The sequence below is a fragment of the Mustelus asterias genome, chromosome 5 (genome assembly GCF_964213995.1).
Source record: "Mustelus asterias chromosome 5, sMusAst1.hap1.1, whole genome shotgun sequence".
In the NCBI taxonomy this organism is placed as follows: Eukaryota; Metazoa; Chordata; class Chondrichthyes; order Carcharhiniformes; family Triakidae; genus Mustelus; species Mustelus asterias.
In genome coordinates, this window is record NC_135805.1 from 88154982 (window position 1) to 88174063 (window position 19082).

General features: G+C 40.6%; 1 protein-coding gene across 1 annotated transcript in view; it reads left to right on the forward strand.

Moving 5' to 3' along the window:
* LOC144493679 (trifunctional enzyme subunit alpha, mitochondrial-like) overlaps positions 1 to 19082 on the forward strand; it is a 71271-nt gene that overhangs the window by 22058 nt on the left and 30131 nt on the right. Inside the window, exons 2-5 of the mRNA XM_078212982.1 lie at positions 3022 to 3063; positions 4901 to 4971; positions 11322 to 11455; positions 18327 to 18465. Of these exons, the coding sequence (XP_078069108.1) occupies positions 3022 to 3063; positions 4901 to 4971; positions 11322 to 11455; positions 18327 to 18465 (386 nt within the window). The remainder of the gene's footprint in view (positions 1 to 3021; positions 3064 to 4900; positions 4972 to 11321; positions 11456 to 18326; positions 18466 to 19082) is intronic.

Consider the following 19082-nt stretch of genomic DNA (forward strand, 5'->3'; position numbering starts at 1 on the left):
ACCTTGGGTTGCTAAGTTGTTCCAATAAAATACAACATCAGCTCAAGGGGCAGCCCCACATCTTTTCATTAGGCACTTCACTGTCTTCTAACCTTAACACAATAAGTCCTTAACATTATAGTTGCGTTTGTGGAAAATTCAATGAAATAACATTGAGGATTAGGTTTTTCCATTGCAACCAATGAAAAAGCTGCAGTTGGGTTCTGTAGGATCGCATCAGAAAAAGCATTTAAGATAAAAGTAAATTACTGCAGATGCTGGACCTGAAACAAAAACAGAAAATGCTGGAAAATCTTCGCAGGTCTGGCAGCATCTGTGGAGAGAGAATAGAGCTAATGTTTGAAGTCTGGCTGACCCTTCGTAAGAACTGAAGACAATAGAAAATAGGATGATATTTATATATTTACATACATGCAGGCTGTAATTTGGTGATCCTCAAATAATTTTGGATGCAACCTGGAAGAAAAGAAGAAGCAATTATCTTGTGGTGCTCATGATGGGTTTTAAGTGATTGCAAGGGGCTAGTTAACATGTTCACCAAAAGATTTGTAAAGACATTTTTAAATCAATTCATAAACTTCACAAAGAACTGGTTCCTATGTAGAACCACTACTATCAATATCAAACTTTGCTTACAGGAATGCACCAATAAATCTTATAACTAGCTCAGAAATGTAACCTGGTTGATAAAATATTATCTTTTCCAGAAAATGTTAAAACACTCCTCTACCCAGTGATCATATCTAATGATACATGCCGGCAAACTGCCTACAACTGAAGCTAATGAATTCATAAAGTCCCAGTTCTGATTTGATGCCCTTTCTAAGTATTGGCACCATGTGGGTCTCCTGCCAATCCTGGAAACTATCTGTGATTCCAGAGAACTGTTGAGACCTGAGCAAGAGGCTCACTGAGTCTGACTCCCATTTCTAGGAGTACCCTTTGAATAATGTTCGAAGCAGTAAGTAGCTTGATCTGTTCAAAAAGCTATAAAGTTAATAATTTTGTTGCTAAGTGATTAATGGACTGCAGTTCATTATGTAAACTTCTATTTTGCTTGCTTGGGATTGGAAAAGGTGGGATAATGCCTATTATCCCTCATCCTGTGGGCACTCACCTGATGAAGGAGCGGCGCTCTGAAAGCTCGTGCTACCAAATAAGCCTGTTGGACTTTAACTTGGTGTTGTGAGACTACTTACTGTGCCTACCCCAGTCCAACGCCGGCAACTCCACATCATGGATACCTTGTCAATGCAGAGCCCTGCTAAATTGTCCTGTTGAATTTTCATTTCAATTCAATGTTGATACATTGTACATTCTTTTTTTTTAAATGTCCAATTTTTTGACAACTCTGGCTTTTGGGCAGCTGGATTTGAGACACTATATAATATTTTATTAGCCAGTAATGAGTTATCTGAAGAATGAGCAGAAATTCATTTGATAAATTTGAAGGGGGAAATAGATGTTTTTGCTTAGACTTCAGTCAAATGTTCCACATTTTGTATTGATAATTTCAACTTCATCAGCTAGGTTTGTGAAAATGAATTCTTAGCCTACTGTACTAATGTACAAAATCTTGAGTTTTGATACATCATTGGTGAATAGATATAGCATCATCGAAGAATCATAGAATTCCTATAGGGCAGAAGGAGGCTATTCGGCCTATCGCGCCTGCACCAGCAACAATCCCACCCAGGCTTTATCCCTGTAACCCCACGTATTTACCCTGCTAGTCCCCCTGACACTAAGGGGCAATTTATTATGGCAAATCAACCTAACCTGCACATCTTTGGACTGTGGGAGGAAACCAGAGCACCTGGAGGAAACCCACGCAGACACAGGGAGAATGTGAAAACTCCACACAGTCACCCAAGGTCAGAATTGAACCCGGATCCCTAGCACTGAGGCAGCAGTGCTAACTACTCTGCCACCGTGCCACCCAAACATTCAGCCCAAGTCTCATCAATCGACTTTGTGGAATCCAAAACTTACCATAGTGTTAATTTTAATTGGTGTTAATTGAAACTCCCAAGACCCGACAGTCTTCAGACTTCCCATGCATGTGTAGGCATGATCAGGCTGCACATGCGCAGTGCAGCATCTTTACGTTCTTTGGACTCAGGATATGCTCAGCGCACCTGAGAGAGAAAGAGAAAACAAAGACACAAAAACCAATGTCAGGTGATTGGGAGTGGCGCGCCATAGCAGCAAGTATCCTGGCGAAAGGAAGAAGTCCCAAAAGGAAGTCCCAATTTATGAACAAAGGCCGGACAGGAACAAGAGTTGAAATTGTGCTCGTGAATTGATGCTCGAGTGGACTCAGGATTTCAGGGGACCAGAATCTGAAGACAAGATTTTGAAACACTCTGAAGTGGGCTGTTGTTAAAATGTCTGCGTTGGAGCAACCTTTGGAAAGAATTCCAAGGCAAGATCTGGTTGGAAACCCTCGTGAGAGACACGGGGTTTGAGATTGGTTGACTTAGTGTTTCTGTCTGGATGGGTTGTTGAGAAATCTGTTTTGGTCACATCTGGCATATATTGTGTAGCGTGGTGTGTTTGACCACAGTTCGCCTGTTAATTCATACATACCTCGTATTAACCCTGAATGTTAGAGTAAAAGGTAGATTTATAAATTGTTTTATCATTCTAACCTTGTATAGTAAAAATTACTTTGTTCAAAACCTGTGAAATGTTGTACCTTTATTCATTCACTAAGTAGGTGTCTTAAATTTCAACCTTTTATTAACTTTAAACAAAATGGTATTGTCCCTAACTGGATCTTATAAGCAATTTAGAGGTCTGGACAAGGAGCACAAAAACTTCAAGTTCTTGACTCTCATGTAAATCTGATCTCCTGAAAAATTGAGTAAAGATAGTGCCTGTTTAAAAACCTTTTGCTTAGCTTCTTGCAATTAACTTGTCTCTTTAAAAATTGGTGTGTTTTACTTTAAAATAAACTTGATTTTGCACACCTCCGAGGTTGACTCATCACTAATGTACCCTGCGTTCTTTGTATTACAGGTTATACTCGTCGCCATTTCACAGTTTCATCAGTTATGATGGGTATGTATTTTCAACAACAGGATCAGAAGCAAGCAATTTTCCAACGTTCACAGTGGGCAGATTGGGCTGAATGTTTTCAGAGTAAAATATTGTATGCTCCAAACAAATTCCTTCGTCATTCTTTCAAATGATATGCAGCAGACTTTCAGGTCTATGTTTCAATGTAAAATGGTAGTATGTCTATGTATGCTGAAATCTGCAAACACTGGATCCACTGTTCTGTTTTGATACCTCCAAATAAAATGCAGAAAGAGCCTGATTATGTTGTGCTGAGCACAACTTATTAGTTGTGATTTTTTTTAAAAGTGACTGTGTGGAGTTTGCACGTTCTCCTCCACGTGCTCCGGTTTCCTCCCACAGTCCAAATGTGTGTAGGTAGGTGGATTTGCCATGGTAAATGTGCAGGGTTGCAGGATAGGGCAGATGGGAGGGCCTGGGTGGGATGCTGTTTTGGAGAGTAGGTACACACTTGAGTCAAATGGTCTCCTTCTGCATTGTAGGGATTCTGTGGTTTTATGATATAATGCAGTGCACAAATTTAAAGATAAATGATTTTTATCGCACCATAGACTTCTTAAGCTTTATTTTCCTTGAGCTTACTCTAAGATTCTTCTCACAAATTAGTTTAGTCTTCTCATCGGATGGTGTATATTTTACAGTGCATAGTCCAGAGTCGAAAATTGCTTGCTTTAGCACTAACTTTCTGCAATAAAATTTAGGCAATATTTTCATCACACTTCCTCCACTGGCCAATTTCACACAGACCATTAGATTAATGATTTTCAGAAGCAAAAGAATTAGGCAAATGCTGTGTTACAGAATAATAAATATTTTTAAAAGACTTGCTTTCATACAGTGCCTTTTACGATCACCGAACTTTGCAAGATCCTTTATAGTTAACGAAATACTAATTTAGAAACCATCAGCAAACAGTTCAAGCTTCAGGCTTTCTGTAAAAAGTCCAGCAAACGTTCCCTCAGATTTTTACTTTTAATGGGATTAAGACAGTTTAGTAGTATGAACCAGGAATCTTGTCTTTATATCAATATAACTCAGTCTAATTATGGATGCTCCATTTAAAAGATGATAGATAATGGTGTATTGTAGTTTGTAATGTATGCATCCTCCATCACATTTTAAGCACCTGACAAGCATTTCACTGAGAGTTGAATATTTTATTTTAATTTGTGACTCCAGAATTAGTTCTTTTAAATTCAAAGAAAACGTTTTGGAATGCTAATGAGGATTTTAACTTGTATAGTTAGAATGATTGGATTCCAGACACTTATTTGCAGCTCACAATATTTACAGCAATCTAATAGCTCAGTCCCAAGTAAAGTTAAGGACATCACGATTGTAATGAATTCCTAATCTAAAGAGCAGTGCTGTCTTGCAGATGTTGCAATAAATGGAATATTTCTGTTTGGAAACTGAGGAAGGCATCCATTTTGATTGAACATATGCTAAAATGTTCTATAGTTTATATGGGGGTCAATGTTTGGCAAAAAATCCTGTTCATCCTCATTACTGTAGTTGACGTGGTTCCAGTTTCCATACAGTTTGTTCAGAAATATATACATCTGCTGTCAGTTTAGGAGTGAGTACCTCGTAGTGAATTGTGTGTGTGTTATGCACCAGCACCCTTGTTTGAGAAAATCTTTGCACTCCATCATACTACACAAGGTGCCATCCCCCCCCCACCTCTACCTCCCAATCACTGCCCTCAAACTTTGCACTATTCTTCAATATTCCAAGAGTTGCGCGCACACACAAACTACAGAATTGATTTTTTTCTTCAATAATTCTTGCATTTTGTGAACTTTGTTGTCTTTCTTAGAGAGGACCCATGTCAACTGTGAAATTAAAGGTGATGTTGCTGTTGTACGATTTAATGCTCCAGATTCTAAGGTAATAATTAATTTGACCTTTAACATGTTTTATTTGCTGCTAATATTAAATAAGTATAATCAACAATTTACCTGTTAAACAAAGAATAAATGAGAACGTTTTTGATTTGATTTATTATTGTCGCGTGTATTAGTATACAGAGTAAAGTATTGTTTGCTGCACGCTGTACAGACAAAGCATACCGTACATAGAGGAAAAGAGAGGGTGCAGAATGTGGTGTTACAGTCAGAGTTTATAAGAGTTAGAGTTTTAAAAGCATAGAACAAGAGTAAAATATAGAATTAGTGTATGCTGGGCACAGCTCGCAAGAAGTTGCCATGCTCCGGTGCCATCTTGAATAATATGTCTTCCTGTATTTCATTTAATCACGAATATATTGCTGAATTGCCAAAGGTATTTTTCATGTTCTTCGGCAGTCATTCTGCTGAATAACTGAATATTTGTGCTGTATAAAAAGGCATTCCCCAAATTTCACAGAAATTTCAGGTGATGAGAGTTGCTGCTTTGATCGAATGTAGCATTAAGGAGCCCTGACAAAAGTGAAATGAATGGGAATTTAAGATAGTGGGGAGCAGAGGGGGTGAAGTCTACTAGTTGGATTCATAACAAAGCAAGGCTGTTGTGATCGTTAGAACAGTAAGAAGTCTCACAACACCAGGTTAAAGTCCAACAGGTTTATTTGTTAGCACAAGCCACAAGCTTTCGGAGCACTGCCCCTTCATCAAGTGAGTGGGAGTTGTGTTCACAAACAGGGCATATAAAGACACAAACTCAATCTACAAGATAATGGTTGGAATGCAAGTCTTTACAGGTAATCAAGTCTTAAAGGTACAGATAATGTGAGCGGAGAGAGGGTTAAGCACAGGTTAAAGAGATGTGTATTGTCTCCAGCCAGGACAGTTAGTGAGATTTTGCAAGCCCAGGCAAGTCATGGGGGTTACAGATAGTGTGACATGAACCCAAGATCCCAGTTGAGGCCGTCCTCGTGTGCGGAACTTGGCTATCAGCTTCTGCTCAGCAATTCTGCGTTGTCGTGTGTCGTGAAGGCTGTCTTGGAGAATGCTTACCCGAAGATCAGAGGTTGAATGCCTGTGACTGTTGAAGTGTTCCCCAACAGGAAGAGAACACTCCTGCCTGGTGATTGTTGAGTGCTGTTGATTCATCTGTTGTCGTAGCTCTCTCCACTCGCATTGTCTGTACCTTTAAGACTTGATTACCTGTAAAGACTTGCATTCCAACCATTATCTTGTAAATTGAGTTTGTGTCTATATATGCCCTGTTTGTGAACACAACTCCCACTCACCTGATGAAGGGGCAGTGCTCCGAAAGCTTGTGGTCTGTGCTACCAAATAAACCTGTTGGACTTTAACCTGGTGTTGTGAGACCTCTTACTGTGCTCACCCCAGTCCAACGCCGGCATCTCCACATCATGATTGTTAGAAGCCAATCATTTCAGCCCCAGGAATTGCTTAGGATAGTGTCTTGGCTTAACAATCTTCAACTGCTTCCTCAGTGATTGTCACTCCAATGTAGGGTCAGAGGTGAAGATATTTTATGATTTTGCACTGTGTGCAGTGCCATTCACAATTTCTCTGATACTAAAGCAGTCCATGTCTGCATGCAACAAGACCTGGATAATATACAGGCTTGGGCCGATAAGTGACAAGGAACATTTGTGCCACAGAAGTGCCACGCAATGACCCTTTCCAACAAGAGACAATCTAATGTTAGGGTAAGAAATATACTCATAGTCGGAGTGTTTAAGATAGTAATTATAGGTTATTTTTTTAAGCACATAACTAGATGTATATAAAGAGGAAACAGGTGCTAATGGAGTTGGAGTTTTATGTCTTTGGGAATGAAAATCTATCTGGAGGAAGTCAAATTTGGTTTCTTTATTACCTGCTAGTCATTGGATTTATCAGTGAAAGCAGAGAGTGGTTTCTGTTTTTAAGTAAAAGATTGGAAACCAAGCTTTCTTCAGACAAAAACTGTATTTGGAGTTAACTTTAATAGAAGAATGGTTTGGAGTAATTTTTGGAAAATAAAGTGTGTTGGGGTATGATTACCCACCGATGTTTTCTGAGAGAGAACATGAGCAATGGAAGGATAAAGTAACTGTATAGACATAGGCTATGTTCTTGCCAAAGAGAAAATAAGGAATGGCCTGGCACTTCTGCGACCAAACAAAACTGAAATATGCAAATTTTGAGTTGGAGCCTGCGGTTTGGTCATGGGTGGCACAGTGATTAGCACTGCTGTCTCAGCACCAGGGACCCAGGTTCGATTCCTAGCTTGAATCACTGCGGTATCTGCGCGTTCTTCATATGTCTGCGTGGGTTTCCTCTGGGTTACTCCGATTTCCACCCACAGTCTGAAAGACATGCTGGTTAGGTGCATTGGCCATGCTAAATTCTCCCTCAGTGTACCTGAACAGGTGCCGGAGCTTGGCGATTAGGGAATTTTCACACTAACTTCATTGCAGTGATAATGTCATCATAGAATAGAATCATAGAAACCCTACAGGTGCAGAAAGAGGCCATTCGGCCCATCGAGTCTGCACCGACCACAATCCCACCCAGGCCCTACCCCATATGCCTACATATTTATCCGCTAATCCCTCTAATCTACGCATCTCAGGACACTAAGGGGCAATTTTTTTAGCATGGCCAATCAACCTAACCCACACATCTTTGGACTGTGGGAGGAAACCGGAGCACCCGGAGGAAACCCACGCAGGCACGAGGAGAATGTGCAAACTCCACACAGACAGTGACCCAAGCCGGGAATCGAACCCAGGTCCCTGGAGCTGTGAAGCAGCAGTGCTAACCACTGTGCTACCGTGCCACCCAAGTCTACTTGTGACATAAGAAATAAACTTTAACATTTAACTTCAGTTTTTATGGATAAAATTGATCAAAAGGGTGACTTAAGTGAAATAATGTTACTATTGTTCAGGCCATTGATTGGGGAAAAAAATGCAAGTGGAACTGGACATGGAAAATGACAAGACACTTGTATTTGGAAAACATGTGGATTTACAATTTATACAATCTGGATGCTGTTGTATTCCTTTAGTGAAGGAGGTAACTCGAGGAAGTGATATTAGCATCAGGGATAGGAATTTAGAGAACTAAAAGCTAATTGTGTTAAAGTTGCACCATTAATTTGCCCACCCCTTTTCCAAAAGGTGGGTAATTTTGCTACGGGAATTGGGAATGGAGAGTACACTAAACCTATGAGAGATAAATAATAGATGTGATCTGTGTAAGAAGTACAGAGGGACACTATTACAGCCCATAGTGAGTCGACCCTTAGCGAGGGGTTTCAATGAAGTTGTAGCAATAGATTTAAAGGTGAGATTAATTTTTTAAAAATTCCTTTTTTACATTTTGTAGATTTGACAACTAGGTTTAGCCTGTCGACAATAATACGTAGTAAAGAAAATAATTCAGAATAAGGTAATGGAAAAGTGGGTAGAGACCAGATTTTGATATTTGATTTTATTAATGTCACATGTATTAATATACAGTGAAAAGTATTGCTTCTTGCATGCTATACAGACAAAGCATTTCATTCATAGAGAAGGAAATGAGAGTGCAGAACGTGGTGTTAGTTGTAGCTAGGGTGTAGAGAAAGATCAACTTAATGCGAGGCAGGTCCATTCAAACATCTGATGGCAACAGGTAAGAAGACACTTGAGTTGGTGTCACCGACAAAATTCCTTCGTAATAATGGGGGGGGATTTTGCTAACGATTAATTTGGAGATATGTTCAAAAACATGATTATAATTGTTATGAATACGGAAGCAGAAAACCCATTTAGCAATGGGACCTGCAAAAGGAATCAAAATGAGGTGCTTCATAAAATTCTGGCAGATCAAGCAAATAAACTAATGTCTGCCTTGGCATGGATTGCTCATGCCAAGAATTCAGTGCAGCTGGTTGGAGGCTATAGTTCATGTTGGTTGTTGGTAGGAATCCAAAAGTTCTGATTCCTTCAGTTATGAGTGACTATCCCCCATTTGAATGCACTGCATGCAGGCAGAAGGACATTCATTAAAGCAAAAGTTTCAAAATTTGATGAGCATTAAGACATGCTGTGCAGCCATCGGAAACAATTTCCAAACGGGTAGATGTGGTGTACCATAAAAGAGAAGTCCAGGAATGGCTACGTCCAGGAAAGGTTGTTGGTAAAGATGATAAATCAGTCACTTTATAGCCTAGGAGCCAGACTATTTGGGTACACTCATCGAGGTTAGTTAGCATGGATTACAAGCTTGCAGATATGGAAAGGGTTAGAGAAAGTGATGAGGAACCTTATACATCCAATACCTATATGTTATATAATTGTGAGGGTCAGATTGCTGCAAGTGACAGGGTGTCTGAAAATGGGCATAATTCTGACAAACAAGATAAGGTGAATTATCCTAACGGAAAACTGAAAAGCAGGTTCTAATGTACTTACCAGAAGGGGCCAGTCACTGAAGTAATGCAACAATTGTGGATAGAGCACATAGGGCCACCAGAAAATACAAAAAGTGACCAAGTGTATGATGCAAAGGCAGGAAGTTTGGCCCATGGATTGGGAACATGAAGTGCAAAAAAACATGGTGTCTGTTTGAACAGTGGGTCTGGGAGTGAACATGCCCCTAGGAAGAGATCTCAAACTGTTGAAAGAAAATTTGTTAATCAAACAGTCGTGGTTCAGAATGAGATAACAGGCAGGATAGAGGAGGACGTCACGTGTAAAGGTAAAGGAACATGGTGAGGAGCAGAAGCTCATGTGAATGGGAATTTTTAGTGGCTTAGAAGACCAGTTAATAAAAGATCCCACATAGTAAGAATTACACAGATGAGGAGAATTTAGGGATAGGTGGCAACCAGCCCGATATAATATGCACGAGAAAAATGCACCCTGATGGGACTTAGGCTAAAACCACCTCGTGGCATGAGGTTTTGAAGAAAAATTAGGTGATCAAGATATAAGAGCATATTCACCTATACCGGGACCAGTTATTTCTACCCTGCAATGATAGATAGAGGCAACACCTAAAAGATCGGCAGCTCTTAAAATGGAAAAGTCGCCCAGTCCGAATGGGAAGCATCCTGAGTCGCTAAAGAATGTAAGGATGGAAACTGCAGGAGCTCTGATCTCAATTTTCCAATTCATTTGGATTTTCGATTGGTCCAGAGGATTGAAGGGTTGTAAATGTTGTGCCCCTGTTTAAGAAAGGGGAAAGGCATAAACCCATAAACAATTACAGGCAATCGGCCTAACATTGGTGGGGTGCAGAAATTTCAGAGACCATGATAAAGTGAATTGGCACCTGTGGAAAAATATGCATTAACAAATGAAAGTCAGTTTGCTTTTGTTAAATGCAAATCCTGTTTGACTCGATTGACTTATTTGATTAAGTCATAGAGGGTGGATCAGGGTCGGAGGGTTGATGGTCTTTCAAAGTCATGGATAAAGAACCATATAAAAGACTTGTTCGCAAATTGAAGTCTGTGGAATTGGTGTCAGTGGTTGCATAGGTGCAAAATTGCCTGAAAGGCAGAAAGTAGTGGTGAATAGTTGTTCCTCAGACTCGGAGGAAGTATGCAGTACTGTCCCCCATGGATTGCTGTTGAGACCACTGCTATTTTTGATCGACATTAATTACCTGGACTTGGGTGTCCAAGGCATGATTGTAATTGTAAATGACACAAACTACAGAAATGTAGTAGACAGTGAGGAGGACAGTGACAGATCAGGAAGAACAGACTGCATTATCTTTCATTTGCCCAGAATCTGCCCATTTTAGCAGAGAAGTGTGAATTGGTTCATTTCTGTAAAAAGAATGAGGAGAGGCAATATAAACTAAAGGTGTTGCAGCGACTTGGGGATAATCGCATCCGGTTGCTGCTGCTTCAAATATCACCTTTGGCTTGGTGTTAATTTTTATTTGATTTATACTCCTGAATCACTTGGCACTTTTTCTATGTTAAAGATAATGCAAGTTGTTAATGTGTATCTCTTTCTCAAGTTTTGTCAGGCAAATTTTCACATTCTTAAAATTATTTTCAAAATTGCTGGTAAAAAATCTTGTGTAACAGTAGTTGTGTTTTCACACTGAGACTCCTGTATTTAAGCTTGAGGGATAAATCTGCTAACAACATGCATCTTGACTCTTGGGAATGTCACTGACAAAGGAACAACTGATGCTGTTTACCTGTGATAAATATTTATGAAAATATCTCTCTGATTCCTTCTCTGCCTTGAACAAAGACTGGTGAAGCACATATTGGAAACTTAAGGGTTGAGATTTTCAAAAAATAATACTTGGTTTTCCTTTTGATCCTGATAGGTCAACACCCTATCTAAAAAGCTGCAATCAGAGTTTACTGAAGTGATGAATGAAGTTTGGGCAAATGACGCTGTTCGAAGTGCTGTCCTTATCTCATCAAAACCAGGCTGCTTCATTGCTGGTGCTGACATCAAGTGGGTTAAATTTTAAAATATAATTCCAGACATCAATTTCTGTATCAGATGTGCCTTATAATTTGTATATGCTTCTCGCCATTTTACAAGGGGTGCAGGAGCAGAGATAGGTTCATGTACACAAATCTTTGAAGGTTGCAGAACACTTTAATCAGCTTGTTTCTTGCAAGCAAAAAGCATATGGATCCCGGGCTTTATAAGTGGAGTGCAGAAGCTGTCCTTGTGCTTAATTTTAATAAATTATTTGTTAGTAAATTAATAAGTGATATGGACAAATGTGCATTACTTAAAGCCAGCATGGATTTCTTAAGGGAAGATTGTATTTAATTTTCTGGAGCTTTTTTCAAGAGGTAACATGAACGGCAATGCCAATGCAGTGCCATGCAACAGAGTTGTGAACAAAGCTATAGCTCGTGGAATAAAACAGCCAATTCTGTATCCATGTTGTTATTGTCTGAGTGACGGGAAACAGTAGTGGTTAATGGATGTTTTTCGGGCTGGAGAAAGGTTTGTAGTGGAGTTTCTCTGGTCACTGCTGGAACCCTTGCTTTTCCTGAAATATATTAATATCCTAGACCTTGTATGCAGGGAACAATTTCAAAGTTTGTAGATGATATAAAGCTTGGAAGCATTGTCAAATTTCAACAGAATGAAGGCAAGTTGGTGCAATAGGGGGACAGGTGACAGATAAAGTTCAATATGGAGAAATGTGAAATGATTCATTTGGTGGGAAGACACTATAAACTAAATGGCACAATGCTAAAGAGGGTGCAGGACTAAAAGGACCAGGGTGTATTTGTGTCTATGTCATTGAAGGTGACAGCAGTTCAATGATCCATTCGTAAAGCATACTATATTAATGGAGCATATAGTACAAGGGTGAAGAAATTTGTTGAGCCTCAACTGGAGTATTGCATCCAGTTGGTTACTGCACTTTAGGAAGGATGTGAAAGCATTGGCGGAAGTGTAGGAAATGTTCAGGAGAATGCTTCCATGGAGGAGGAACTTCACTTTTAAAGACAGATTGGACAAGTTTAGGACAGTTGAAGTTAGGACAATTTTTTTTCTTGAGGGAATACTGCGAGGAAATTTGATAGAGATATTTAAAATCATGAATGGGCTGGACAGAATAGATGGGGAGAAACATTTCATGCTCAGGATCCAGAATGGAAAGGATTTAAAGCAATTGGCAAAAGAAGCAAAAGCAACATGAGTAAAATATTTTCACGCAGCGAGTGGTCAGCGTCTGGAATGACTGCTTGAGTGTGATGGAGGCAGGTTCAGTTGAAACATTTGTAAGTGAATTGGACTGTTTAAAAAGGAAGAATGTGTCGGGTTATTGGGAGAAGGCAGAACAATGACAGTAAATGAGGCTCATTCAGAGAACTGTTTTATTCTTTCATGGGATGTGGATGATGTGGTTAGCCTAGCATTTATTGCCCATTCCTAATTGCCCATTTTAAGGTGGCGGCCAGCTGTTTTCTTGAACTGCTGCACTCCTTGTGGTATAGCTGCACCCACAATTCTGTTGGGAAGGGAGTTCCAGGATTTTGAGCCAGTGACGATGAAGGAACCGTGATATATGCATTGGGCAGCATGGTAGCACAGCGGTTAGCACTGTTGCTTCACAGCGCCAGGAACCCCGAGTTCGATTCTTGGCTTGGACCACTGTCTGTGTGGAGTTTGCACCCATGTCTGCGTGGGTTTCCTCCCACATTCTGAAAAATGTGCTGGTCAGGTGCATTGACCTGAACATGCGCCGGACTGTGGCGACTAGGGGAATTTCACATTACCTTCATTACGTGTTAAGGTAAGCCTTGCTTGCGACTAACAAACTTTAGCTTTAAAATATACTTCAAAGTCATGATGGTATGTGCTTGGAGGGGAACTTCAGATGGTAGTGTTCCCATGCATCTGCTGCTCCTGATCTCTAGGTGGTATGATCGTGGGTTTGGAAGGTGTTGTCTAAGGAGCCTTGGCGAATTGCTATAATACATTTTGTGGATGGTGCACACTGCGGCCACGATGCATCAGTGATGGAGGGAATGAATGTTGAAGGTGGATGGGCTGCCAATCAAGTGGGCTTTTTTGTCCTGCCTGGTGTTGAGTTTCTGGAGTGTTGTTGGAACTGCACTCATCTAGGCAAATGAGGAGTATTCCATCACACTCCTGACTTGTGCCTTGTAGATGGTGCAGTATTTCCAGCCTCAAATCTGCTTTTGTAGCCACAGTATTTATATGGCTGGAACAGTTCAGTTTCTGCTCAATGTGAAAGACCCCCTCCCCAGGATGTTATTAGTGGGGCATTCAGTGATGGTCATGCCACTGAATGTCAAGGGGAGATACTTCAGTTCTCTACTTCAGGAGATGGCACTGTCTGGCACTTTCGTGGGGTATCACATGTCACTTATCACACAAGTCTGAATATTATTCCGGTACTGCTACATATGACCACAGACTGCTTCTGTGTCTGAGGAGTGGCCAATAGTGCTGAACATCATGCAATCATCAGTGAACATCCACATGTATGACTTACAATGGAGGTAAAGTAATTGATGAAGCAGCTTAAGATTGCTGGGTCTTGGGCATTGCCCTGAGGAACTCCTGTAGAGATATCTTGGGCGTAACTCTGTTTCTCTCTCCGGATACTGCCAGTCCTGCTGAGTTTATCCAGAATCTTCTGTTCTGATTTAAGATTTCCAGCATCTGCAGTATTTTGCCTTTATTTATGTAATGATTCTGTTAGACCTCAGCTGGGAGGTTCTGCCCAATTTTGGCATCATATTTTGGTAAGGGTGTCAAAGTCTTAGTGTATGCAGAGGAGCTTTACTGAAACAGTACCATTAAAAAGGGACTTCTGTTATTAGGAGAGATGAGCAAAGTTGGGATTGTTTGCTTTAGAATATAAGAACATAAGAAATAGGAGTAGGCCATCTAGCCCCTCGAGCCTGCCTCGCCATTCAATAAGATCATGGCTGATCTGAAGTGGATCAGTTCCACTTACCCGCCTGATCCCTATAACCCCTATAGAAAGTTATGGGAAGATTTAATAAAACAGTTCAAAATTATGGAAGTCTTTAATAGGGAGAATGTTTCCACCAGCAGAGAGGTCAATAACTCGAGGCCGCAGATTCTCAATAATTAGCAAGAAAAGCAGTTGAGTAATTATACAGCAAATTGTGATCCAAAATGTACTGCTTGAAATGGTTGTAGAAGCAGAATCAATAGCATCTTCAAAAGGAATTTATACGCAAAATATTTGCAAAGCAGAGGAAGAGCAGGCAACTAAGTGGATAGCTCTTTCAGAGAGGTGATACAAGCTAAGTGGGCTAAACGGCCTCCTTGTGCTGTAGAATTCTACCCTTTTCCATGTCATTTTAAGTAGCACTGCATACAAATGTTCTGTTGGTAATGGGATTACTGTTTTTAACCTATTGACAGTTTTTTCACCAGTTGTGATTTCAGAGTTTGTGATACTTAAACTTTACCTAGCGTGCTTAACCAGTAATATAATCTTCAAGGGGAATGATAGCTTTGCTTGCTTCAGAATTAGATTTTGGAGAATATCCAGAAAATTTGGATAGACTATCAGAGTGGCAACATGAATCTGGATTAAACAGTTGTTCACACGTTTCACAACTACAGTTTCTTTTTTGATTAGAATAGGAATATTACAATTTTATAAATGTCTAGTAGGCTATAGTCCTCTTCCGATGACAACAAGCCAAGTTTACTTAACACCTTTTCATTATGTATCCATCGAGAACATTGAGGTGTTTTTCAGTGTAAACAATGCTATACGAATGCAAGTTATTACTAATGAATCATATTTTTGAGATCTGGTATCAGCTTGGTTACCAAAATGTGCCAACTTATTACAATACTGCATTACCTTCCAGGGTAATAGCATTCTTATGGCATAGTAACCAATGCTAAACACTGCTCAAAGTAAAGTACGTCATTAGTGTTCTTTAGTTCCATGTTATCTCTTGGTTCCTTGTAGCCCTCTGTCATTGCAATTATTGAGAAGGTTGATTTGTTTCAGTCGTTGTTAGTTTATGTCCCTTTTGAACATAAAGGTACTTTAAACACCTTCACATTTCTAAAATTGACAGGTATATTGTCTAGTGCTAAACCTATGATCACAGTGCCATCTTCAACTATTCCATTGTAGAAGTATATCCAGCAGCTTATGATCAGTTCTGGACTTTACGCTGTTCTTTAAATTCATCTGAAAGGAGAAGTAAAATGTTACCAGTGCATTTCATAAAGCATTATAACTGGTTGGTGTACAGATGGATACTTTTATCTTTTCATTTATTTATAAGAACATGAAAATTAGAAGCAGGAGTAGACCATTCAGTGCTGTTGAGGAGTTTCCAGGATTTTGATCCAGTGATAGTGAAGGAATGGATAAATATAGTTCCAAGCCAGGATGCTGTGTGAATGGAGGGGAAATTTGCAAGGAATTCGTGCAGTGATGTCTTGGAACTGAGATGTGTAACCTCCAACCACCACAACCATTTATGTGCCAGATGTAACTCCAACCAGCAGAGCGTTTTTCCTCCTGGTTCCCATTGACTTCAGTTTTGCTGGGGCTCCTCGATGCCACATTCTGTCAAATGCTCCTGTTGATGTCGAGGGCAGTCACTCTCAGCACACCTCAAGAATTCAGCACCTTTTGTCCATGTTTGAACCAAGGTCATAATGAGTTCCAGGAGCTGTATGAATTTGATGGAACCCAAAACTGAGCATCAGTGAGTAGGTTATTGCTAAGCAAGTGCCACTTGATTGAGTTGTTGATGACACCTTCCATTTCTTTACTGTCAATTTAATGTAGACTGACAGGCTGATAATTGGCTGGGTCTGTGTGTACAGGACCAGTTTTTCACATTGCCAGATAGATGCCAGTGTTGTTGTAATGGAACAGCTTAGCTAGAAGCGCAGCAAATTGTGGAGAATAGGTCATTAGTACTGTTGCTGGAATATTGTCAGGGCCCATAGCTGTTGCAGTATCCAGTGCCTTCAGCTACAGTTATGACTGTTAAAGGTCAATCATTGCACCGTTAGGATTAGCCACACTTTATCAGGGCAGTATCAGTGACCAAATCATTTTCAGTCTGCTCATCAATAATCTTCCAAAGAACAATACAGCACAGGAACAGGCCCTACAGCCCTCCAAGCCCGCGCCGCTCCTTGGTCCAAACTAGACCATTCTTTTGTATCCCTTCATTCCCACTCCGTTCATGTGGCTATCTAGATAAGTCTTAAACGTTCCCAGTGTGTCCGCCTCCACCACCTTGCCTGGCAGCGCATTCCAGGCCCCCACCACCCTCTGTGTAAAATACGTCCTTTTGATATCCGTGTTAAACCTCTTTCTCTCTCCCCCCCCCCCCCCCCCCCCCCCCACCTTGAACCTATGACCCCTCCTGAACGTAACCACCGACCTGGGGAAAAGCTTCCCACCGTTCACCCTATCTATGCCTTTCATAATTTTATACACCTCTATTACATCACCCCTCATCCTCCGTCTTTCCAGTGAGAACAACCCCAGTTTACCCAATCTCTCCTCGTAACTAAGCCCCTCCATACCAGGCAACATCCTGGTAAACCTCCTCTGCACTCTCTCTAAAGCCTCCACGTCCTTCTGGTAGTGTGGCAACCAGAACTGGACGCAGTATTCTAGATGCAGCCGAACCAACGTTCTATGCAACTGCAACATCAGACCCCAACTTTTATGCTCTATGCCCCGTCCTATAAAGGCAGGCAAGCATGCCATATGCCTTCTGTTATAAGGTTAGGAATAGGTAGCAATTCTAGTGTGTACAAGTACAACTGATCTGATAATCAAGCAGACCAGGCCCATTAACAGCAAGATCTGGACATACGTAACAAATACATAAGTATGTATGCGGGCACTGCTGCCTCATAGCCCCAGGAACCTGGGTTCGATTCCCAGCTTGAGTCACTGTCTGTGTGGAGTCTGCACATTCTCCCCATGTCTACATGGGTTTCTTCCAGGTGCTCCAGTTTCCTGCCACAGTCGGAAAGACGTGCTGGTTAGGTGCATTGGCAAAATTCTCCCTCAGTGCACCCGAACAGGAGCTGGAGTGTGGCAACGAGGAGATTTTCACAGTAACTTCATTTGCAGTGTTAATGTAAGCCTACTTGTGACACTAATAAATAAACTTAAAAACTTTAACATTCATGCCACATAAATTCCAGGCTATGACCACCTCCACAAATATAAAAAAGTAACTGTTTGCTCTAATCTGAACATTACCATCTACAACAAATTCTTTGCTGTCAGTATCTTGGTTGGGGTGGAGGTCGTCATTTCCTGGAACCTTAACTGGAATAACCATATCAACACTGCAGCTGCAAAAGCATAGCAGTGGTTCCATATTCTTTCATGAACGGCTCATCTCTTGACCTCTCAATGCCCCTTCACCATCGACAAGTCAAAGTATGTACTGTTAACAGGATTCAAATTCAAAACCATACAGGACAGAGTAGGTTGTTTCATCAGCCTCCTTGCCACTTTACTTTTTATTTATCTCTCCACTACCAATATAAAGTAACCACAGTGTGTGCTGTAACAATTCAATTTTCCTTTGATGTATCTCCCACCCAAAATCTGTATTACTGAGAAGGACAAACAGCAAAGTTGTTACCTCCCATTTCTCTTCCGTGTCATACGTTATCCTAACTATTTCAGCGCTGCACCTGAGTCAGAGTTCTGGAATTCCCTGACACACACGGAGTACCATCAGCCCATGGGCTACCGCGGCTGCTGCATTGCCACATGCTGAGAACACCAAAAAAAGCATTGTGAAAAGGGGCAATGAATGAACTTTGTTTTTATTTTCAGCATGATAGAGGAATGTAAATCTGTTGAAGAAGTGACACGGCTATCTCAGGACGGACAGAAAATGTTTGAGAAGATTGAAGAATCCACCAAACCCGTTGTCGCTGCTATCAATGGTTCCTGCCTTGGAGGTGGTCTTGAGGTAGGGGGCGTGTTCCAACTTTTACATGCAACCTAACCAATTGCAGAGAAACGTGCAGCAAGAGCTTGAAGCCGACAGCATATTTCAAAAGCTGAGCAACATGTTTTTAACTTCAATTTAATCTCCGTGGGTGTCTGTGGATCTTTAAAATCTGTGATTTCTCTTTGTTTGGTCGTCTCCATTTTTTTGCGCATACCTGATATTTTGTGTTCTGTACACCACACAGTCCAGCTTTGCTCCGTATCCCTTAATAAATTTAATTAAAGCTAATGATCTTGGATTTAAAATTAATCCAATTAAGGATTAACCAGGGTAATGTGCTTGATCTCCTGTATGTGGCTTCCAAAAGACTTCAGATGAAATGCCACATTGGCTTGTCAGCAAGACCCATGGAATGAAAGCGATAGTGGCAACATGGATACAAAGTTGGCTGAATAACAGGAAATAGTAGTCGTAAATGCTGGTACATCTTTCTTCAGTTCAAAAAACAATGACATTCTCACCGGGTCAATAAAGGGACCACTGCTTTTCCTGAAGCGTGTGTATATAGATATGGCACAATTTTAATATTTGCAGAAAATGCAAAACTTGAATGAATTGTGATCTGTGAGAATGGT